Below are 24,764 nucleotides of genomic sequence, written 5' to 3' on the forward strand. Positions count from 1 at the left end.
GGGTGGTGACAGAGAGTGGTTGGTTTGCAAGTTAGATAAGACTACTAAGTATGTTTAGGAAGGAATAAGGACAGCTGTAAAACAATTAGAAGCACACAGATAAAAAGATAATACTTAGCTTTTTTCGCAACAGCGAGCAGTCACTCACGGCAAACAAAATTGTCTCCAAAATCCTTTATTCATGCAGACTTTCTTATTTAAAAAAAACTCCTGTAAAATCTAATTAGATTTTTAGTTGTTCTGTCATGATAACCTGGCATAATACTTGAAGAATGTAATAATGCTCAACAGACACATGAAGTAAAAAGTAGTCCTAAAAAAGTACATCCTTCTTACATGTCATATATACATTTAAGAAGCCTTTGTGGCCAGCAGGTTTTCCAAACGTCAAAGTCCTGTTTTTGTCTTTGCAAATAATTGACATGTCATTATTTTTAGCATTGTGCCAACACGTTTTATTTATTTACATCAAATGTAGATGCAGCAATAGTAACAACAACAAAAACTGGAAAAGCTACAAAAATGTTTTTACATGTAGGTAACGTTGTGCTCTTTTACATTTATATGTTGAAATAAAATATGTATAGGGATACGATTTTGGGGTGTCAGGCAGGGTATCGGGGTGGGTTGATCAGGGCAGCGGGTGATGTAACAATCAGACACAAACAGAGTTGAGATGTTACGATGGTGAGTATGGTCTTGCTAATAGGATATAAGACTAGCCAGCTTGCAAATAATGAGAGGATGTAGTCTTATGACCATTAGGATTTATTAAAACTTGAACAATCGTAACGTGCATGTTAAATAGATGCCAGCTAGTGTGGCTGTATAATAGTATGTTGTGTAAGGCTCACTGGGCTGTCAACAGGTGTCGACAGCCCAGGTTTTTAACTAATTAGCCAGCACTGCTTGACATAAAGGTAAACTACTTTTTTTTGGAATTTTGCTTATCGTTCACAATCATGAAAGACAAGACGTTTGATGTATTTTTTTTGTAATGCATTCTAAATATTAAATAAATACGATCAAAAGTCTGCTTACAATGGAGCTTATGGGAGTGCCTACAAAGCCCTTAAAAACATCCAAACGCCTCCATTAAGGTTGTATATACATGATGCAAGTATATATGTAATGTAGTAACAGGCACATTTAGAATAACATTTCATATTTACATATTTTGATCATTTTAAGCATACGCGGCGCAATCAGTTCAAAAAAACATCACAACGTTCACTTCTTTTTCTTCATTACTGATTACTGCTGAGAGCCATCAAACCTAATACAATATCACTTACTTTCCAATGTCTGCTGTCATTAGAATGCAGACTGCTGGGATGCTCATATATTCCCATTTTAGATGAAGAAAAGCGGGGTGGAACCTAGTGTCTTTTTGTGTCGTTCTCGTCATTCCCAGGTCTAAATTGGCTGTCATATTGTACCAACTTGTCAAAATATGCCATTGTCCTTCTCATTTACAGGTGAGAGGCATTATTTATAATTTGTAATAAAGTTTGATGAGTAAAGAAACGAGGATGTCAACATTGGCACACAAGCTTGTTATCACGGCGCCGCTATCAATAGTTTGTCTGCGTTAGCGCTTATAATAACAATACCACTAATACTTGGTTAATATTCAAGTCACGATATGTAAATGGAGTATTTTTGGCGGTTTTTGAATGTTTATTTTTATCGGGTACAATTGGCGGAAAAGAGGACCTCCCATTGGCTCTTCTGTTAGCAGACTTTTATTTACGAGTTAGAACGCATGAAAAAACCCCAGATCCCTCATCATGTCTCTCATAATGATTGTAAACGATGGGCAAAATTTAAAAAAAAAGTGCAGTTCACCTTTACCCTTAATCAGTGAAGATTTGTGGTCACCAGTTACTATGCAGGATGACTAAAGTCTGGTATGTTTGGCTATTGTGACCACACTGATCCGTACCAGGGTTGCCAACTTCATGCAAAATAAAGACTATAACGGACACCTGTTGGCTGGACCGGCTGATCCGATTGTCTTCATCCTCACCAGTGTGGGGATTGTGTTTTTGTTTTTCTTAAATTTGTGTGAAACAATCTTGCTCATGGACATAAACAGGTATAAATGGATGCATGTTTGGGAGTTACACCAATACATGCAAAGTAAATTGTTCAATGAAACATTTTTTAGTGCAAAATAAAAGCTTTTCCCATGAGGAGCACCACAGTGAGACAATCGCATGATGATTTAGTTTATTATTTGATTCTATTATTGGGGACAACAGTAAAAGGCTGTAAAATATTTTATTAAAAGCCCTTTGTTTTTAATTGACATTTTACAAACTATTTTTCTATTCTGTTTTTCAAAGGACGGTTGGTAACACAATTTGAACCTAAGGCTCTTCAGGGACATGCACATGTGCAACATTGCCGATGTTTAGAGTGTACTTACTGATTATTTGTGCTTTATTCTGTTTACCTATCCCTTCACCCTATTACTCCTTATATGATGTTTCACTGCAATTTATATGATTTTGTGGATTCTTTTCAGTCTTTCATTTCTTCTCTGCAAGATTGTTGTCATTTATTACTTGCAAGGGGCGTAGTCGCAATTAACACAAAAATCACGGGTAAAATAGAATGCTGTGGGTTTACCTTTTCAATAATATTGAGTCACTTATCATTATTAACCTGCAAGAAGCGATTGCATTGCAGTCCTTTTATGACTCGGCTACATATGCATGTGCAGAGGACCACCTCTTCCAATCATGCTCAAGGAGGCAAAGGTGCCGTGCCAAGGTGTGGACCAGTGTGCTCACATAAGTCAATCGTACTGGACGTTCCTGGTTCGATCCCCGGCTTCCACCACCCTAGTCACGTCTGTTGTGTCCTTGAGCAAGACACTTCACCCTTGCTCTTGATGAGTCGTGGTTAGGGCCTTGCATGGCAGCTCCCGCCATCGGTTTGGGAATGTGTGTGTGAATGGGTGAATGTGGACTTAGTGTCAAAGCGCTTTGAGTACCCTGAAGGTACAAAAGCACTATACGAATATAACCCATTTACCATTATATCTACCTGTGGTATTTTGCAATGCCATGTAACATGCAGCACACAACTTTAATCTGCACCAACTTTTCTGGGCTATATAGACAATCCTCTAGTGCAGTGGTTCTAAACCTTGTAGGAGGTATCGAACCCCACCAGTTTCATATGCTTATTCATCGAACCCTTCTGTAGTGAAAAATAAAATGTTTTTTTCTTAATTTAATCTTAATTTATAAATATCAATCATGAAATTGTGTTATTATATTAAAGAAATACTTATAAAGATATATTTTACAAACAGAAAGTTACAGGAATGTACACATGATCCCATGTTTACATCTCATTGTGCAACATGTGAATGTTTAAGTGGGAACTAAATGCGATATCTGAAAGGGGTACAAATTATTTCCAAAGAAGAACCCCCACCCAGACATATATACAATGCTAGTACACAGCTCATGAAAAAACAATATGTTTTGTTATTGTCATTGTAAGTGGGCCAAAACACTTATATTAGAAAATAATCTCATGGAAATGACTACTGTCATTTGATTATAATAATAAAACATTGAACTTGTTATTTAGTCAGGTTTGGGACAGGTGTGGTGCTGGTGTGGCCACAGTGCATGTGCACGTCTGACGTCGCTCACATGTGCTCCACTGAATGCTCAAGGAGTTGTTGCGTTCGCTCACGCATATGGAAAATTAAGGGAACATTGTTGGGGATATCCATAATACGCCGATAGGAAAAGTTGTTATTTACATGATGAGTCGGGTGTGTCTTGACCTCCGCGGTGGAGGCTCCGCCGAACCCCTAGGGTTCGATCAAACCCAGGTTAAGAACCACTGCTCTAATGCGATCTAGACAACAGAATCCATGTTTCAGCCCGCTGAAGGTGCACTTCAGGACATTTCTCGTTCGAATGTGAACAATATTATAGCAATCCACCAGTAAAACTGGTGGATCGCTAAAAGACGGCAACACTAACTGCGATGGTGCGTGTGTATGATCTAGACGCAAGAAAAAGCAGGATTGCATGAAGTTTTTCTATAGAGGATATGGATTGTTCCTTTAGATGTCTGCTGGCTCCTGGAAAATGCATATTGCAAGAAACTTTTTCATATAGGTGACATAACAATAATACGCAGTGTGCGTAACTGTACAGTTTGTACGTAGATTTCACATGTGCTAAATACATCCGCAAAATAGTGCCCGCAGAACAGTCATCAGCCTTGATAAATCGCGCGTGTTGAATGATTATATTTGCATCTTCTCCCAGTATTGTGGGCATTTTGACGATCAGCATATATTCTGCATATTCATTAAAGACACGCTAAATGGATTGCACTCCTTATTTGGCTCAAGTAAGACACGCACAAGTGTAGTAGATCCGCTTTGTGTGTGCTATCAAGTTTAGCTTTAGTAGATTTGACCTTCAGAATTACTATAATGCAATCACTCCTCACAGGTTAGTGATGATGAAAACAAATGACAATAGAAATAAAGTACAATGACTCAAAACAACCCAAAAGTCAATGCTAACAGCATGGTTGCTTACTGGCGAAAAATGCTCTTGCTCCTCTCACAAATAATGACAGCCACTACCTTGCACAACATAAATAATCAGAATTACTCCAAAAAAGACTGGCATTAATACATAGTCAGTGAAAGAGCATAAAAACTGCAGAACAGAAGTGAAGGACAAGTAAACATGTCACAACACAAATGATCAGTGAACACAGGCCTGCAGGACCAGGAGACGGAGAGGGAATGGAACCCAAGTCAATCACGGTATGAATGATCCAAAGTGTCGTACACACTTATTCTCAAATGGTTCAGTCAGAAAGTTTGTTAGGGGATTTTGACAAAGTTTCATGAAGTGGAATGTGGTTGTTAATCCGTTAAATACGGTAGAAAGTAGAACCCTGTATCTTTCAGGAAAACCTTTACTACATTGTTAGAAACGTCGCAACAATTTGATGGGACTCACTTGTGACTTTAAGTTGAGTGTGTGCGTTTTGTTGCTATTTTATACGATTCGCTGCATCACTCCTAACTGGACACAAAACAATTGTTCACCATAACTGCAATGGAATTAGCTTCCGGTGCTTTGTTGGATCGACAGCATACAAATGGATGCTCCAACAATTTGGTTCACAAACTGACCAATTAGATAGCATGATGTCCAAATGTTCAAAGTGCTTATTTGTTGCCATGAATTCATGGGGAGCCCAACATCAGTAGTGTTCTTCAGTGTGGGCGGGGTCACAGAAGAAGCGAGAGCTACGTTTGGCTGATCGAGCTGTGAAGGGGCCGGTTTTTAATGCTGCGGGAGAGACAAACACAAAGTAAAGACAAACAGGGAGCAGTCGATGTGCTGACCTGCGAGCATGTAAGGTGAGAGGTCATTACCGGTGATGATGTCCTCAATGGCGCCATCCTTCCCCTCGTAAACATGGCGGCTGTCCTTCCCCTGTCGTCGTCTTAGCTCAGTTAACAGCTCCTGCTGCTGCCGTTTGCCCTTGTGAGATGGCGACTAAGGGGTAATTGTAGACATTACCTTCCAACTCACATGACCACATCCATACATGCATTCTCATGCTGTGCTCCTTTGTTGTCAGCTCCTCCTTCGCCGATGTTGATGTACGGTAAGCGGATTTTAATATTTTTTAATGTTTATTATTGTAGCAATATGGTTGTTTAAGTTAAGGATTTGGGGGATTTCTGATCATTTTTGAGGGCACCATGTGCGCGCATGTTGGCAAATTGTTGAGACTTGAACTCATTATTCATATTTACATTGTTTCTTTTGGAGAATTTTGCTTCACTATACAAACACTGATTTATGAATCATGGTCAAAAACCAATTAAGTTTAAAAATTTCACTATACATGAATGAAATGCTGACGAAAAAAAATACTTAGATATGGATGGCAACTTTAACAAAAACTGGCAGCAAGATAAAATTTTACAACAAATGATCAATTAGGCAGCACGGTGGAACAGGGGTTAGTGCATGTGCCTCACAATACAAAGGTTTTAAGTAGTCCTGAGTTCAATCTTGGGCTCGGGATCTTTCTGTGTGGAGTTTGCATGTTCCCCCTGTGACTGCGTGGGTTCCCTCCGGGTACTCCGGCTTCCTCCCACCTCCAAAGACATGCACCTGGGGATAGGTTGATTGGCAACACTAAATTGGCCCTATTGTGTGTATGTGAGTGTGAATGTTGTCTGTCTATCTGTGTTGGCCCTGCGATGAGGTGGCGACTTGTCCAGGGTGTACCCCGCCTTCCGCCCGAATGCAGCTGAGATAGGCTCCAGCACCCCCCGTGACCCCAAAAGGGACAAGTGGTAGAAAATGGATGGATGGGATGGATGATCAATTAGTAATCTCAAGAGCAAAAGCATTTCTCCAATATTAAGAAATATATTAATTGATCATTATCAACAAAAAGTTATAGCTTAATTTATATCCCGCATCACCGCATGTATTCATACCACATCCAATATTTTACTCATGTATTTATTTTTTCATTTATCTTTAACCTATTATTTTCCCTTATTTTCTGTTTGATTAATTGAAACTTTTATTAGTAGATTGCACAGTACAGTACATATTCCGTACAATTGACCACTAAATGGTAACACCCGAATACGTTTTTTAACTTGTTTAAGTCGGGGTCCACGTTAATCAATTCATGGTACAATGTTAATGATGAATTTTCATTGTGGTTATTTTTTTTACACACTCATCTATTTTTATTTTTTACCTTTTAGTTTGCTACACTTTATTTGTATTATTTTCTATTTTAATGAATCAAAACTGTATTTATATAGGACAGGCAACCCCATGTGCTTCACACCAGTTTAAAAAGGAAAGAAAGAAAATGCACACGTACACACACACACGCACACACACACACACACACACACACACACACACACACACACACACACACACACACACACACACACACACACACACACACACACACACACACACACACACACACACACACGCCACTGGCAATAACACAAATTATCGTTTGTTCCGTTACAGTTTTATGTTATTTTGAAATACATTTTCTGACTAGTGATGTTGTCCAGCCCCCCACCTTGTCCAAATCACCCCACACTTGTGCATTAATGTGTGCTACGTGTGTGCTGGTTTGTGCTGCATTTGTCTTTGTCTAACTATCATACATTTTAAGCTATCAACGACATATGATTAATAAGAAACCCCCCTACCTTGTCATAATCTCCCCAAATCACTCTCAATCGTTTGTGCTACATTTGTGCTGGTTTCTGGTGCAAACATTTTTGATCTAACTATTAGAGTTTTTGTCTATGAATGTTCTCATTCATCCAGATCACTGGAATTTCAGGGCATTCAATCGATCGCAACTGGATTGTTTGGTTTGTCTTGGAAGACGTTTTGCCTCTCATCCGAGTAGGCTTCATCAGTTCCTGCTCATAGACTAAGACTGGTCAGATCTAGTCTAAGACTTAGACTGGTCAGATCTAGTCTAAGACTTAGATTGGTCAGATCTCGTCTAGCGGCTGGTGCAAAAACCCCAAATATTTATACTCTAAAAACCAGGACGGTTTGCCTGGGCAAGGATGGTTTTGCCCTATCGTAGTGAGAAAAATAACAGTTTTGATGCAAACAAAGCAATTCGACTGTCAAATCCAACGACAGTCGTTGAAGTGTAATTCCCCTTGTTAGCATTGAGGTATGATCGCTGTGGATCGACTACTACCAGTCCAAAATAGTCAGAGCCCCCCACGTAAGCATTCCATTCAGTGGTAAACAAATGGCACAAATTGCATTCTGGTCACCTTCTGTGACCACAATGTTTCTAACTCCTGTTATTTTTTGGAGGCTTAGGTATTTTAGGAATGGTTGAAAGGACAGTGTTGTAAGTGGGAGATAGGTGGTGTCGCAGACCACCTCCTGTGGTCAGGGATGGTTTTCAACCTTGACATAGATGGTTTCTCTCACTCCTCTTTCGTACCATCTGCCCTCCAAGTCCAGAATCTGTATATGTTTGTGCTGTTTCTCCTTGAGGTGCAGGTAGACAGCCGAGTCTTGACCTGAAGAGTTTTCCCGTCTGTGCTGTGCCATGTGTCAGCTTGGTGGTTGTTATCCTAATGTATGAAACTAGAATATATTATAGTTTTTATGTTATTAATGTTTTATGGAGCTGGTTTTTAATACCGTAATTTCCGGACTATAAGCCGCTACTTTTTCCCCTCGTTCTGGTCCCTGCGGCTTATACAAGGGTGCGGTTTATTTACGGCCTGTTCTTCTCAGACACTGACGAAGAGGATTTCGGTGGTTTTAGTACGCAGGAGGAAGACGATGACACAATGATTAAAGACTGACTTTTCATATACCGGTAGGCTGGTTATTTTGATAACGTACAGGTGAGCACTTTGTGTTCCTTTGCACCGTTGTATTATTTGTACTCTGCACGAATGCTGTTCGCCATGTCAAAGATGTGAAAGTTTGATTGAATGATTGAAAGATTTATTGTTAATAAATGGGACGCTTTGCGTTCCCAAACAGTCATCTCTGTCCCGACAATCCCCTCCGTGGTAGCAGGAACCCCTATATACTACGGTAATTACACATCAAAACCCTGCGGCTTATAGTCGGGTGCGGCTTATATATGGAGCAATCTGTATTTTCCCCTAAATTTAGCTGGTGCGGCTTATAGTCAGGTGCGGCTTATAGTCCGGAAATTGCGGTAGTTAGACTGGGGGTCAGTAACCCGCGGCTCTAGAGCCGCATGTGGCTCTTTAGCGCCGCCCTAGTGGCTCCCTGGACCTCTTTCAGAGATTTGTGAAAATGGAAAAAATTGAAGAAAAAATATATTTTTTGTTTTAATATATTTTCTGTAGGAAAACAAACATGACACAAACCTTCCTAATTATTAGAAATCCCACTGTTTATATTAAACATGCTTCACTGATAAGAGTATTTGGCAAGCACCGTTTTGTCCTACTAATTTCAGCGATACTTGAACTCATCGTAGTTTGTTTACATGTACAACTTTCTCCGATGCTGCCACAGAAAGACGTCTTTTATGCCATTCCTTCTTTGTCTCATTTTGGACAAAAGGTGAGCTTTGTTGATTTTATTAATTTGTTGGAGTGCTTATCAGGCATATTTGGTCAGTGCATGACTGTAAGCTAATCCATGCTAACATGCTATTTAGGTTAGCTGTATGTACATATCGCATCATCATGCCTCGTTTGTAGGTATATTTGAGCTAATTTATTTTCCTTTACTTATGTCCTTTATATTTGCATCTCTCATGACACATTATCTGTATGTAATACTGGCTGCATTTCTCATAGTTGTTTGTGTGCCATGTTGTTCCAGACCACAGCAAACATTATCCAACTTGCAGAGATTGTAATAAATCCATTACAAAAAGACATCCTGCCTTTTCCTTAAACTTACACACATCTATATCTTTGGCCATTCTAATCCAGTAATTTCCGGAAGTTATCTCATTCTGTGAGAAGCCTCCATTTTACTAATGGTTTCAAAATGTGTAGAATAAAAATTAAAATACAACATTTCTGTCAACGAAGATTTGTGTCAGCCTTTGATAGTAGGCTAATATAGCTAATATAGACACTTACATCATGTGTTTCCTTCATTCTAACACTTATATAAAACTTAACATTTTTTGCGGCTCCAGACAGATTTTTATTTTTTTACTTTTGGTCCAATATGGCTCTTTCAACATTTTGGCTTGCCGACCCCTGAGTTAGACCAAAGATTTTGCAGCACAAACCAGCACAAATGATTGGGACAATTTTTGGGAGATTTGGACATGGTTGGAGGGCTGGTTAAGAATAATAGCATATTAATACCAACAAAAACAGTAAAACATTAATAGCTTAAAAAATATAATATTTACACTAAAAAGGTTTGCAGCGCAAATGTAGCACAAATGATTACATCACTAGTCAGACAAATTTATTTTAGAATAACTTAAAAACCATAACGACAAAAACGAGCAAACGATTGGAACATGTCTGGACAAGGTGAGAGGGCCGACTTCACACATGTCATTGAATGACATTGAGGATGGAGGAAAACGTCATCTTTGAGGCGTCCGTAGTTGAAAATACCGAAACATTTGCATCATCTAAAACATTATTTTTTTAAACTAACATAAAAATACATAGTAAGAAATAAATAGTAAAAGTTGGACAGCACACAGAATAGAGGTATCAACATAACATGGTAAGAATATGAGTGGTGATAATAGCAAGAAATAAAATATAAAATAACAGAATAAGGGACACGAGGTAGAAAATGAATGGATGGATGGAGAATAAAAATTAAGAACCTAAGAAGAGTTTAAAATGATCAGGAGAAGCCTAATTTAAAAAGTTTGTCTTCAACCTTCTTTTTAAGAAATAAAAAATATCAACAGTCTTTGCAGGCCAAGGCTCACCGGCAGGCTGTTAAAGTTAAAGTACCAATGATTGTCACACACACACTAGGTGTGGTGAAATTATTCTCTGCATTTGACCATCACCCTTGATCACCCCCTGGGAGGTGAGGGGAGCATTGAGCAGCAGCGGTGACCGCGCCCGGGATTAATTTTTGGTGATTTAACCCCCAATTCCAACCCTTGATGCTGAGTGCCAAGCAGGGAGGTTATAGGTCCCATTTTTTCTTTGGTCACGACCAACCGATCTCAGGGCGGACACTCTAGCCACAGAGCATTAACTCCTCTGTGTTGGTCTGAAAAACTGGCTACTTTCTTAAGATGATAAATAAAACAATTTTTGTAATATTTTTGATACATGGGATAAAAATCAGCTTAAAAATCACGGCCAGAATTTGTATTAATTGTGTTAGTTTAAAATCTTGTAATTTTTGGTAAAAGTCTGTCTTTTTGGCCTAAGAACCTATAACTAAAACTCCCATTTTGTCCTAGTTGAGCTGTGGGAAATTTACCGCCATCCATGAATTGATGTCTAAAATGCAGTTAAAAGGGTATTTATTATTAGGAGACACAGTAATGTACAACTGTGGATCATCAGCCTAACTATTGAGGTCCTCATGTCCAGAACCCCACACCTTGTTTTATCTGTCTTTTTTCCTCATTATTGCACAAGCGGTCAATTTTTTTCAATTATTTTTACTAATTTAATACATCGTCTTTCTCTTTACTTGTTTTGATCTTTTTTATCTATTATTTTGTGTTTACTTGTATTTGATGTACTCTTATTACACACACTTATCCATTTCTATAATTTTTTTCTTTCTTTTGAAATTTTAATTTCTTTCTTTCACTTTATCTTTTATACATCTATTATTACACAGTGTCTAACACTTTTTCTCCCACTTAGAAAATGTCCCAAGTAAACACAGGAAGTGAACAAACGATAATAGACATGTAGAAAAGGTGGAATTAAATAAGTTTCTGCTTCTTCCTACTCCTTTTTAGACATGTTGAATATTGTAATGTAAAGTTGTAACTTATTAAACATATTCCACACAAATAAAACATGACCACCTGTGTCAGAGCTGTTTATGTTACCTTGGTTTCTTCATCCTGCTGCTGCTGCTCCTCCTGTTCCAGTTTCTCCAACATCATCTGTTCCTGACGCCGCCGCTGTTCATTGTCCTCCTCAGCCAACTGAATGCGTGCACACACACACACACACACACACACACACACACACACACACACACACACACACACACACACACACACACACACACACACACACACACACACACACACACACACACACACACACACACACACACACACACACACACACACACACACACACACACACACACGCACACACACACACACACACACACACACACGCACACACACACACACACAGGTTAAACAGGTCACAAGAGCAGATGGAAGCGTTGGTACCAACTCACCCTGTAAGCTTTGATGAATCGGACAAAAATGGGGAAGAAGACGGATGGCGGCATTGTCTTCGAGCTTTCCCCAAAGAATTTCACCACGTCTTCAAAAGCGTCCTTCAGAGAAACAAATAGTTCTGTGTTGTTTCAATACTCCTACAGTTGTCCCTCACCACATCAGACTTCAAAAATTTGTGGCTTTACTACATTGGTGATTTTGTTTTTAACGCATATTCTTCATGTTTGTCCTAAATTAACGTGAAAATAAAGACATACTGATGTCTACTTGTACAAAACACAAAACCAGTGAGTGTTTTGTAATTCGTGAATAAAAACAGAATACAATTATTTGCAAATAATGTTCAACTTATATTCAATTGAATAGACTGCAAAGACAAGATATTTCATGTTCCAACTGAGAAAAGTTTATTTTTATTTTTGCAAATAATCATTACCTAAGAATTGAAAGGCAGCAACTCATTGCAAAAAAGTTGACACGGGCATTTTTACCACTGCGTTACATGGCCTTTCCTTTTAACAACATTTGGGACTGAGGAGACCAATTTTTGAAGCTTTTCAGGTGGAATTATTTCCCATGCTTGCTTGATGTACAGCTTAAGTTGTTCAACAGTCCGGGTTCTCCAGACTTTTAAGCTTCATAATGCGCCACACATTTTCAATGGGAGACAGGTCTGGACTACAGGCAGGCCAGTCTAGTACCCGCACTCTTTTACTATGAAGCGACGCTGTTGAAACACGTGGCTTGGCATTGTCTTGCTGAAATAAGCAGGGGCGTCCATGAAAAAGATGTTGGCTTGAAAGGCAACATATGTTGCTCCAAAACCTGTATGTACCTTTCAGCATTAATGGTGCCTTCAAAGATGTGTAAGTTACCCATGCCTTGGGCACTAATACACCCCCATACCATCACAGATGCCTCCTTTAGATAGATAGATAGATAGATAGATAGATAGTTAGATAGATAGATAGATAGATAGATATTACTTTATTGATTCCTTCAGGAGAGTTCCCTCAGGAAAATTAAAATTCCAGCAGCAGTGTATAGAATTGAGATCGAATTTAAAAAGTAAAAAGTAAATTATAAATAACAACGTCCATAGTTTCCAAAAACAATTTGAAATGTGGACTCGTCAGACCACAAAAGACTTTTACACATTAGTTCATCTTAGATGAGCTCGGGCCCAGCGAAACCGGCGGTGTTTCTGGGTGTTGTTGATAAATGGCTTTTGCTTTGCATAGTAGAGTTTTAAAGGCCTACTGAAACCCACTACTACCGACCACGCAGTCTGATAGTTTATATATCAATGATGAAATCTTAACATTGCAACACCTGCCAATACGGCCAGGTTAACTTATAAATCGCAATTTTAAATGTCCCGCGAAACTTCCGGTTGAAAACGTCTATGTATGATAACGTATGCGCGTGACGTCAATGGTTGAAACGGAAGTATTCGGACACCATTGTATCCAATACAAAAAGCTCTGTTTTCATCGCAAAATTCCACAGTATTCTGGACATCTGTGTTGGTGAATCTTTTGCAATTTGTTTAATGAACAATGAAGACTGCACAAAAGAAAGCTGTAGGTGGGATCGGTGTATTAGCGGTTGGCTGCAGCAACACCACCAGGAGGACTTTGACTTGGATAGCAGACGCGCTATCCGACGCTAGCCACCGACCGCATCGATGATCGGGTGAAGTCCTTCGTCGATCGCTGGAACGCAGGTAAGCACGGGTGTTGATGGGCAGATGAGGGCTGGCTGGCGTAGGTGGATAGCTAATGTTTTTAGCATTGCTCTGTGAGGTCCCGTAGCTAAATTAGCTTCAATGGCGTCGTTAGCAACAGCATTGTTAAGCTTCACCAGGCTGGAAAGCATTAACCGTGTAGTTACAGGTCCATGGTTTAATAGCATTGTTGATTTTCTGTCTATCCTTCCAGTCAGGGGTTTATTTCTTTTGTTTCTATCTGCAGTTAAGCCCGATGCTATCACGTTAGCTCCGTAGCTAAAGTGCTTCGTCGATGTATTGTCGTGGAGATAAAAGTCACTGTGAATGTCCATTTCACGTTCTCGACTCTCATTTTCAAGAGGATATAGTATCCGAGGTGGTTTAAAATACAAATCCGTGATCCACAATAGAAAAAGGAGAAAGTGTGGAATCCAATGAGCCAGCTTGTACCTAAGTTACGGTCAGAGCGAAAAAAGATACGTCCTGCACTGCACTCTAGTCCTTCACTCTCACGTTCCTCATCCACAAATCTTTCATCCTCGCTCAAATTAATGGGGTAATCGTCGCTTTCTCGGTCCGAATCGCTCTCGCTGCTGGTGTAAACAATGGAGAAATGTGAGGAGCCTTACAACCTGCGACGTCACGCTACTTCCGGTACAGGCAAGGCTTTTTTATCAGCGACCAAAAGTTGCGAACTTTATCGTCGATGTTCTCTACTAAATCCTTTCAGCAAAAATATGGCAATATCGCGAAATGATCAAGTATGACACATAGAATGGATCTGCTATCCCCGTTTAAATAAAAAAAATTCATTTCAGTAGGCCTTTAACTTGCACTAACAGATGTAGTGAAAAACTGTAGTTACTGACAGTGGTTTTCTGAAGTGTTCCTGGGCCCTTATGGTGATATCTTTTACACACTGATGCAGTACTGAAGGTCACAGGCATTCAATGTTGGTTTCCGCTTACGTGCAGTGATTTCTCCAGATTCTCTGAACCTTTTGATGATATTATGGACCGTAGATGGGGAAATCCCTAAATTCCTTGCAATAACTCGTTGAGAAATGTAATTCTTAAACTGTTGGACAAGTTCCTCACGCATTTGTTGACAAAGTGGTGACCCTCACCCCATCCTTGTTTGTGAATGACTGAGCATTTCATGGAAGCTGCTTTTATACCCAATCCTGGCACCCACCTGTTCCCAATTAGCCTGTTCACCTGTGGAATGTTCCAAATAAGTGTTTGATGAACATTTCTCAACTTTCTCAGTCTTTTTTGCCACTTATGCCAGATTTTTTGAAACATGTTGCAGGCATCAAATTCAAAATGACCTAATATTTGCAAAAAATAACAAAAGTTTACCAGTTCGAACGTTAAGTATGTTGTCTTTGCAGTCTATTTAATTGAATCTAGGTTGAAAAGGATTTGCACGTCATTGTATTCTGTTGTTACTCACAGCGTGCCAACTTCACTGGTTTTGGGTTTTGTAAATTAATTTGAAAATAAAGACATACTTGTAGGTTGTGAGTTCAAACCCCGGCCGAGTAGTACCAGAGACTATAAAAATGGGACCCATTACTTCCCTGCTTGGCACTCAGCATCAAGGGTTGGAATTGGGGGTTAAATCACCAAAAATGATTCCCGGGAGCGGCCACCGCTGCTGCCCACTGCTCCCCTCACCTCCCAGGGGGTGATCAAGGGTGATGGGTCAAATGCAGAGAATAATTTCGCCACACCTAGTGTGTGTGTGACAATCATTGGTACTTTATACTTTACTTTATGTCTACATGTATTACGATGCAATATTTGTCTTATTTTCTATTATTATGTTGTGGCGATTTAAAAATGGTAGTCACCAAGCAGGACCAAGGGTGACAATAACAACATGGCGGGTATATCGGCGCTATCTTCGCTGCGCCAGTCAAGTTGACCAACTTTGGGTCGAACGATTGTTCGATGCACTTCATCTGTGACCCCTGCCTCATTAATAACACATCTCCACATCAGTGAGCCTTTGACATAATCAACAGCGGGACATAGCAGAACTCGATGTAACTCGGCGCACCGCTTAATGCTATTAGCTATCAGCACCAGCAATGCTAAGTGGAGATGAACTCTTTTCTTGCACTTCATCTTCGACTGAATCTTCATCTTTGACATCAATAACCAGTGTTGGAACTAACGTGTTACTGTAACACCGTTATTTTTGGCGGTAACTAGTAATCTAACGCATTAGTTTTTATATTCAGTAACTCAGTTACCGTTACTACATGATGCGTTACTGCATTATTTTACGTTATTTTTTATGTAGTATCGACTAGAAACAGAAGATCTGATTGTGTTTTATTGGAGCGCTGCGGTGTCGTCCTTCTGTGTCACAAGGAAAAGAAGAGGCGTGCTTTCTCTGGGTGGGGGCGGGAGGGGGCTCCCAGACCGTAGTCGAGGAGCACAGGGGAGACGTTCCTCCAGGGCTTATGTACTTCGTGGGTAACACCCTTCACTTTACTCGGAATGTCGAGGCCGGCGGTTTGTTGCAGCTTTGTGACTTTATTGGTGTCTTCCACGCAGCCATCCACCAAGTTACGAGCACCTGCACGTACTCACTGTTACCGCTCCTTCACTTCTCTTGCCCACTCACTCACTGACGTCACTCATCTCACATGCTGTCATATCTTAAAGGGCCACACACACACACACACACACATACGCTACCCTCATAACAACTAACAAGACATCATGGCGGAGCCAGAAGCCGAGTTTCTTAACATGGAGATATTCTCACTACTTTTCTTTTGTCAAGCACAAAGAAAATACAATTTTAGTTAAATGTAAGTTGTGTCTTGGACCAAAGATCCCATCTACTTAAAGTTAAAGTTAAAGTTAAAGTGCCATTGATTGTCACACACACACTAAGTGTGGCGAAATTATTCTCTGCATTTGACCCATCACCCTTGATCACCCCCTGGGAGGTGAGGGGAGCAGTGAGCAGCAGCGGTGACCGCGCCCGGGAATACTGCCCAAAACAGCAATTCAAATCTGCTGAAACAGCTACAAAAGCAACATGTTTCGACAAAGCTAGTAAAGAGAGACAAAGACTCCGATGCTACTTCAGCTCCCTTTAAGGATTTTAACAGAGGGACTGCTAGCCAGGACAACATTGATAGAACCATTGCAGCGTATGTGCTAGAAGACATGCAGGCTATTTCTACAGTGGAGTCACCCGCTTTCAGGCAGCTAATTAGCATGATACCGGCATGAAACAACAAGTGGCACGGAAAACATGTTCCAAGTACCTGGACAGTGAGTACATAAACATGGAAAGCGAGCTAAAGAAAACAATCCAAACTCTGCCTCTGCTCATCACTCATCATTGAAGGTACACTCTATGCCAATTCTCGTATACACTCTTTCATTCTAGACTTCTAGAGTGTTTGATTATCACTCTAAATGTATGGACTACAAAGTTCGCAAACATAAAGAGGGATCCTAGTGGGCCAGGCCAATCTTTCCTTATCTCTAAACTAAAACTGGGGAAATGTGTAGAGTGTTCTGGGCTTCAGTACAGTGTTGATCTCATGAAGACATGATTTTATTTCCGAATTCATTGAGAGAGAAAAAATGCCTGGTTAGGCTTTGTGTATGTCATGTGTGCTTTCCTTAGGTGAAGCCAGGTTTACAGCTATATTGTTATTATGCTGTTTGTTACTTATGTATGTTATGTTGCAGCTATTTAAAATAGTTTTGTCAATTTGTTCTGGCCTGAAATAAATTGAAACATGTGTGTAGACCACAATGCTTAGCAGAGTTCAGTGATGCAAATGTATGTCAAGTTGATCAACAGATGGTATTATTCTCCACTGCAATAACAGTACTGAAATGAAGGCTAAAAGGGCATTAATGGGAGCTTTTAAAAAAATAATGAAGAAAAAAAGGAGTAACTAAATAGTTAATTTTCACAGTAACACATTACTTTTTGGTGTACATAACTGAGTTAGTAACTGAGTTACTTTTGAGATAAGGTAACTAGTAACTGTAACTAGTTACTGGTTTTCAGTAAGTAACCCAACACTGTCAATAACACAACTCCACATGACATGGAGTTGTGTTGGAACACACAATGCTAACAACATGGAATGCTAACCATACAGGTAGCTAGGGACTGCGGCTAGCTTAGCTGCAACTGTCAAGTTGACCAAGTTTTTCCCGAACAACTTACGCCAGTGATTTCAACACTCAAAGCCCAAGTCTAACTTAGATAAATTACCCAGAATGTGATGAGTCTTTCCGCGTAGTAGCCGTGTTGTATTGGCCGGCTCCTCTGGGATACTGGTGAGTACCGTAATCTACAGTAGAACACACTCAAGGCTACTATATTGGCGGAACGAGTGTAAAGGTGACTATACGGGTGTCATTTCATGTTTAGAGGGCTCTAACTTTGCAAAAAATATATATATATTTGATTTATTAATAATAATCCTACTTGGCACGGTCAGGCCTGTAACCATTTTGCCGCGATAAACAAGAGAAGACTGAAATGTGTGTGCTGGTGTACCTGGGCGATGCGTGCGTCCTCCTGAAGTTTGTTGAGTCGAGATTCATTCCTGCTGATGAAATCTTTCAAGGTGGAGTTGTGCAGCATGCTGAATTCACGCCAGGTGAGTTCCATCCCTCTCTGCAGGTCCTTCACGTCACACAACACGTTCTCCAGACTCACTGAAAGACGCACATACACTGTATGAGCACACTCGATGATGTCGGAGGGACGTCAGTGAACCTTCACCTGCAGCAGCCTTGTCCACGTAATGAAGCTCGTTGAAGAAGAGCGCCACTGCGGGATACTTTTCTCTGACCACATTGGCAATGTAGTGAAGCAACGTCTGGGTTCTGTCAGTCGACTTTGTCTCCAGGAGCTGAAACCATGCACGTAAACTCATTAGCTAAAAACAGAATACAAACATTTTCAATCATTTGGCATCTATGTTTGTAATATTCAACATCCAGCTTGGAGGGCCAGCAACAGCATTTTTTTTATTGTGTACCAACCCACTGGCTTTTTAACGATTTTTATACATTTTTTTCAATCAAGCTCCATAATTAGTGTACATGAAATATACAGTACAGAAAATATTCAAGTTCCACAGGGCTGACACCAAGGCAATCTCAGGCAAGCTGAGGAACATGCGTAATTCTTCCAGCGTGTTGTAGGTCCTCCCGTAGGTCTTCCTTTTGGCTAAGCATTCCGGGAACACTTCACTGAGGAGGTCCCGGAGGCATCCGGACAAAAATTCCCGAGCCAGCTCATCTGGCCCCTTTCAATGTGAAGGAGCAGCGGCTCTACTCTGAGCTCCAACCAGATGACCGAGCTCCTCACCGTGTCTTTTAGGGTGAGTCCAGCCACTCTACTGAGGAAACAAATTTTGACCGCTTGTATCCTTGATCTTGTTCTTTCTCACTACCCAAAGCTTGTGACCCGTTTGTGGCACCAATCACCTTGCGACCACTATACTGATCGGTCACCTCAGGAATGGACACACGGAATACGGTCCATTTGGTTCAGTGTCCTTTGCCTCCCGAGGGATGCAGGCGAAGCTCTGCCACAGGCATGATTGAAAGACTGGACTAACAGGAGACTCTGCCAAACGTCCCTGCACACTCTCACTGTGATCTTGGGTCTGCCAGGTCTGTCCGACATCCTCCTCTGCCATCTAATCCAACTCATCACCAAGTGGTGATCAGTTGACAGCTCTCTTTTACCCACATGTCCAGAATTTATGGACGCAGATCCGATGATACAACTACACTGTCAGTCAATTGATATGAATAAAGTCTATCCTATTGCTGGATTGCAACCATGTGACCTTAAGGCTGTTGTCAAGCATTCAATGTTTATTTACCATTAGCAGTGCACAGGTGAGCATATTGTAAATGTTCAGTGGTAAAAAAAATACAATCCTGTTATCGTCCAAAAATAGCAGACTATGATGGAGTGGATACATACTTTTGTTTTACAGACCATCTTCCAGCAGCTTACTGACTGTCTCTTTACCATGCGGCGTTTTGTAGGCGGTCTTATTTACGTGCCAAAGTCCTCCGTCATGCTGAGCCCCCTACAACGGCGTCTCCACCCCATCAGCCATGTTGTAGGTTTTAGCGTTTTTATATTGATTCTACTGACAGATATAAGTTAGAACTATACGCTACTTTTGATTAGAAATGGCAACAGTCGAGGATTTTAGCACTTGTGCATGTACGAGCCAGTCTGCCCCCCAAAAAGAGGATAGAGAAAAATAAGGAACTTATTGACTACTACTTTGGAGTACAAACGAATGAAAATGGTGCATAGCTCTTTGGGTAAACCTATCTGCTGACATAACTAAGGCAACATATGTCCCCAAGGTCTCAAATTTCAAGCTGATCGTTAAGAGCAAGTTTGGAAGAAGGCAAGATTGTTTTATAAATATCCCTGGCATGCCACCATGGTTTGATTTAAAATTTTCGGGAATTATGTGCATTCTAAGTACACCAAAACACGTACCATCAGGTAAGAAAAGTTGATTATGCATAATAAAATCCCTCTAAGAAGCAATAGTTTTCTTTAAAAGACTCAACATAACCGAAGTGTACTTTTAAGGTATCTGGTCGACCGCATGCCCTGCAACTCTCGGAAAGAGCAGGAGAACAAAAATATGGAGACACCTAATGTCTGTACATCTGGATGGCTCGTTTGATCTCCATGTGCTTGAGTCCAAGCTCATAGCTTCCAGACCCAGCATTGGACTAGCAGTTCATATGTTGGAACCTGGTGTTTGTCGGGCACACTGTAGTTAACTCAGAAGTCCAATAACAGAACACTGTACGTCATGGGTGTCAAACTCTGGCCCGCGGGTCAAATTTGGCCCGCCGTGTAATTTCACTTGGCCCGTGAGCCGATATTAAATTACCGTATTTTCCGCACCATAAGCCGCACCTAAAAACCACAATTTTTGTCAAAAGCAGACAGTGCGGCTAATAACCCGGTGCGCCTTATATATGGATTAATATTCATATTTATTTTCATAAGGTTTAGGTCTCGCAACTACGGTAAACAGTCGCCATCTTTTTTCCCCGTAAAAGAGGAAGAGCTTCTTCTTCTACGGTAAGCAACCGCCCCCATAGAAGAGGAAGCGCTTCTTCTTCTACTGTAAGCAACCGCCAAGGTGAGCACCCGCCCCCGGAGAAGAAGAAGCTCGCGGATATTTAATTTCATTTGTTTTTCTGTAAAGACAACAAAATGTCTCCTACTAAGAGACACGCGTACAAGGTTCCACTGACTTTTGATATTCATGTGAACCGCACTGTGGATACAACGGGAACACGTACGGTGAATATTCGCACCACAGGGAATGAGAAGTCGTCCTACTGTGGTTCTAGCTTGCCATGCTAACGGCCAGAAACTTCCACCCACGGTGATATTCAAAAGGAAGACCTTGCCAAAAGAGAACTTTCCAGCCGGCGTCATCATAAAAGCTAACTCGAAGGGATGGATGGATGAAGAAAAGATGAGCGAGTGGTTGATAGACGTTTACGCGAAGACACCGGGTGACTTTTTTCACGCAGCGCCGTTCCTGTTGATCTACGACTGCATGCGCGTCCACATCACAGATGGTGTCAAAAAACAAGTGAAGCACACCGAAGAAGAATAATTCGAGGGATTTGTAGATGAGTAATAACTTCAGAAAGTGAGCTTTAAATGTTTATTTTGTGTGTTGTGTGACACTAACGTATGAGCAACGTTGAGTTATTGATGTTGCTATTGCTCTGCACTATTTTGAGTGTTACTATTTTTGTGATTGCACATTACATTTTGGGAGTGAACAGAGTTGTTAGAACGCTGGTTTGTAATATATTATTAAAGTTTGACTGACCTATCTGACTGTTTTGTTGACATTCCCTTTAGCGTAGCGTAGGTGCGGCTAATAGCACGGGGCGGCTAACAGGTAAACAAAGTTTTGAAATATGCCGTTCATTAAACGTGCGGCTAATAACACGGGGCGCCTTATGGTGCGGAAAATACGGTAACACTAGAGCTCGCCCGCCGATTATATACAGCGGCGGTGCCGCGGTACACCGCTAATTCTCATACTTGCCAAACCTCCCGGGAGACTCCCAAATTTCAGTGACCCTCCCGCAAATTGTAACGTCCTCTTTTCGTCCAGTCCAACAAGTGCTGGCCCAGTTACATAATAAGTGCGGCTGTGGCACGCACATTGAAGTGAATGCAATGCATACTTGATCAACAGCGATACAGGTTACACTGAGGGTGCCAGTATAAAAAACTTTAACATTGTTAGAAATATACGCCACACTGTGAATCCACACCAAACAAGAATGACAAACACATTTTGGGAGAACATCCGCACAGTAACACAACATAAACACAACAGAACAAATACCCAGAACCCTTTGCAGCAGTAACTCTTCCGGGATGCTACAAGGTGTGTGTGTGTGTGTGTGTGTGTGTGTGGGGGGGGGGGGGGGGGGGGGGGGGGGGCGGCAGGGTTTGGAGGTAGCGGGGGTGTATATTGTAGCGTCCAGGTGTTGTGCCGGATAATGCACCCCCGGCGTAGAATGCACCCCCTGACGGGAGTGTTATATCAACTAAAGCCCACACTTAAAGTTTCCACATGCAAGATTGAATCTATTTGAAAATGTTAATTAATAGGAAGCCAAAAGTGCAAAAACAATAATGTTCGTGTTGGAGGAGTTGTGAATGAATGAAATATGAAATCCGTGCTGCAGTCTGCAGGTGTACCTAATGTTGTGGCCCAGAAGCGACTGCAGCACGGATTTCAGATTTCATTCATTCACAACTCCTCCAACACGAACATTATTGTTTTTGCACTTTTGGCTTCTTATTAAATAACTTTTTCAAATAGATTCAATCTTGCATGTGGAAAGTTTAAGTGTGGGCTTTAGTTGATACAACACTCCCGTCAGGGGGTGCATTCTACGGCGGGGGGGCATTATTCGGCACAACACCTGGACGCTACAATATACACCCCCACTACCTCCAAACCCCTCCGCCACCCCCCCCCCCCCCCCCCCACACACACACACCTTGTACCGTCCCGGAAGAGTTACTGCTGCAAAGGGTTCTGGGTATTTGTTCTGTTGTGTTTATGTTGTGTTACTGTGCGGATGTTCTCCCGAAATGTGTTTGTCATTCTTGTTTGGTGTGGATTTACAGTGTGGCGCATATTTCTAACAGTGTTAAAGTTGCTTAAACGTCCACTCTCAGTGTAAACTGTATCGCTGTTGATCAAGTATGCGTTGCATTCACTTCAGTGTGCGTACAGGAGCCTCACATATCTTGTGACTGGGCGGGCACGTTGTTAGAAGGGATGAAAAGCGGACGTGACGACAGCTCGTAGAGGACGTTAAAAGCAGTGCATTCAATTTTTATTTCAATTGTATTTGATATGCCATTGATATTTTTTTATTTGTATTATTATTATTTGAAACTCGATTTTGCATGTCACTATAAAGTTGTATAAGCCTTGCTTGTTCAATATTTAATGCAAAACTTGTTTGGGTCCCTATCAAAAAGGTTAATTTGTTCAGCCTTGGCCTGCCGCTTTGTTCAGTTTTAAATTTTGGCCCACTCTGTATTTGAGTTTGACACCTCTGCTGTATGTAGTAATCACGCCACTCCAGGTCCCACTGTATATGCCAACATGGATGTCAATGTTTCCCAGTAGAACCATTGAGTTGCCAGCAGGGATCCTGTAGAACACTTCACTGAGAGACTTTAAGAAACCTGGTTAATTTGATCTGCCATTTGGTGCATAAGCTAAAATAAGAGTCAAAACTCTTTTCCCAATAATACCACAATTTATTTTTTAATATTACTCCATATGTGTCACGGTATAAATGAAATCACCATATTTGTCATGCTTAAATAAGTCCCTTTAAGAAAATACTCGTAATCTCAACTAATTCTGGGCCCGATCTGTTAAAATACAAACAGGTGGTAAATAGCGTGTGCAAACTATAAAATTACTATTAGTGAGCGTGTTGTTGATCTACTAAAACTGTGTGCGCAAAACATGGTATGGACTGCCATTTTTAAATGAGTTTTGTGTGGACTACTTGCTGTCACTGTTTGCTCCAACCTGTGGTGTTTTACACAACTATTGAGTCGTACCACTTTTTTGGACTATTTGAAGCACAATCTAAACAACAGAAGCAATTTTTAGCACACCAAAGGAAAGCGCTGCAATGAGGCGCTGGAAGGATCCAGACGCAAGAAAAAAAATGTTGCAAGACATTTAATAATATATATTTATACATAATATGACAAACGTTTAAGTCATCAAGCAGCTATAAAATGGCATTGCTGAGTAGAGGATTTATCTTTATTTATGACAGTCCAAATATGTTGACACGCACACGGATGGAGGATTCTATCTCCATCTTCTGTCATTGCAGCTTGTCTCCTCCTTTCTCACAGCCATTTGTGCATAAGTATGCCTGTTTGCATGTACCTTCCAAGCATGCTAAATATAAACGCAAAACACCAAACAGCAAATCACATTGCGGCTGCTGAATGATTATATTTGCATCACCTCCTCCTTCTGTTGCGGGCGTTATGATAATCAGCATCAGTGGCGAATGCTCTAAGACAGCAAGGGAAGCTCAGCTTCCCCGAAAATGTAATAAAAAATAAGTGATCAAATATTTACTTTTGTGTTTACATTTCATTTTGCCATATGTACCAAAATGCATTCAACTTTTGTTCAGAATCATCTATCATTTTCGCATTCATTCTTGTAGTGTCACAGTGCATTAAACAGTGTTGAAGCGGAGCGTCCATTGACTTCAAAGGGGGAGCATAGAGTGGGTTGTTCCACTGCAGAGAAACTCGACAATCACTGGATAAATGCTCGGCTTTGTCCAGCCCATCTAACGCTTCTGAATGATGATTGGATAATCTCTCTGAGGCTAAATCCCTTTTTTGATTAACAGCAAAATGAGCGAATTAGCGACCTTGATATTTAAAGCACTGACAGAGCATTTTTTAAGTTTCGTTATGT

At 40.7% G+C, this 24,764-nt stretch overlaps 1 protein-coding gene across 3 annotated transcripts in view; it reads right to left on the reverse strand.

Moving 5' to 3' along the window:
• Window positions 1–167: 167 nt before the first annotated feature.
• The window catches only part of fmnl2b (formin-like 2b), a 46,126-nt gene continuing 21,529 nt past the window's right edge, over window positions 168–24,764 (reverse strand). For all 3 annotated transcript variants that reach the window (XM_062053987.1, XM_062053985.1, XM_062053986.1), the window contains 6 exons: window positions 18,473–18,602; window positions 18,245–18,405; window positions 11,961–12,062; window positions 11,596–11,694; window positions 5,438–5,561; window positions 168–5,351 (listed from right to left, as the gene is read on the reverse strand). In XM_062053987.1, the coding sequence (XP_061909971.1) occupies window positions 5,263–5,351; window positions 5,438–5,561; window positions 11,596–11,694; window positions 11,961–12,062; window positions 18,245–18,405; window positions 18,473–18,602 (705 nt within the window). In that variant the 3' untranslated portion in view covers window positions 168–5,262. The remainder of the gene's footprint in view (window positions 5,352–5,437; window positions 5,562–11,595; window positions 11,695–11,960; window positions 12,063–18,244; window positions 18,406–18,472; window positions 18,603–24,764) is intronic.

Source organism: Entelurus aequoreus, linkage group LG07, assembly GCF_033978785.1.
Source record: "Entelurus aequoreus isolate RoL-2023_Sb linkage group LG07, RoL_Eaeq_v1.1, whole genome shotgun sequence".
Classification (NCBI taxonomy): Eukaryota; Metazoa; Chordata; class Actinopteri; order Syngnathiformes; family Syngnathidae; genus Entelurus; species Entelurus aequoreus.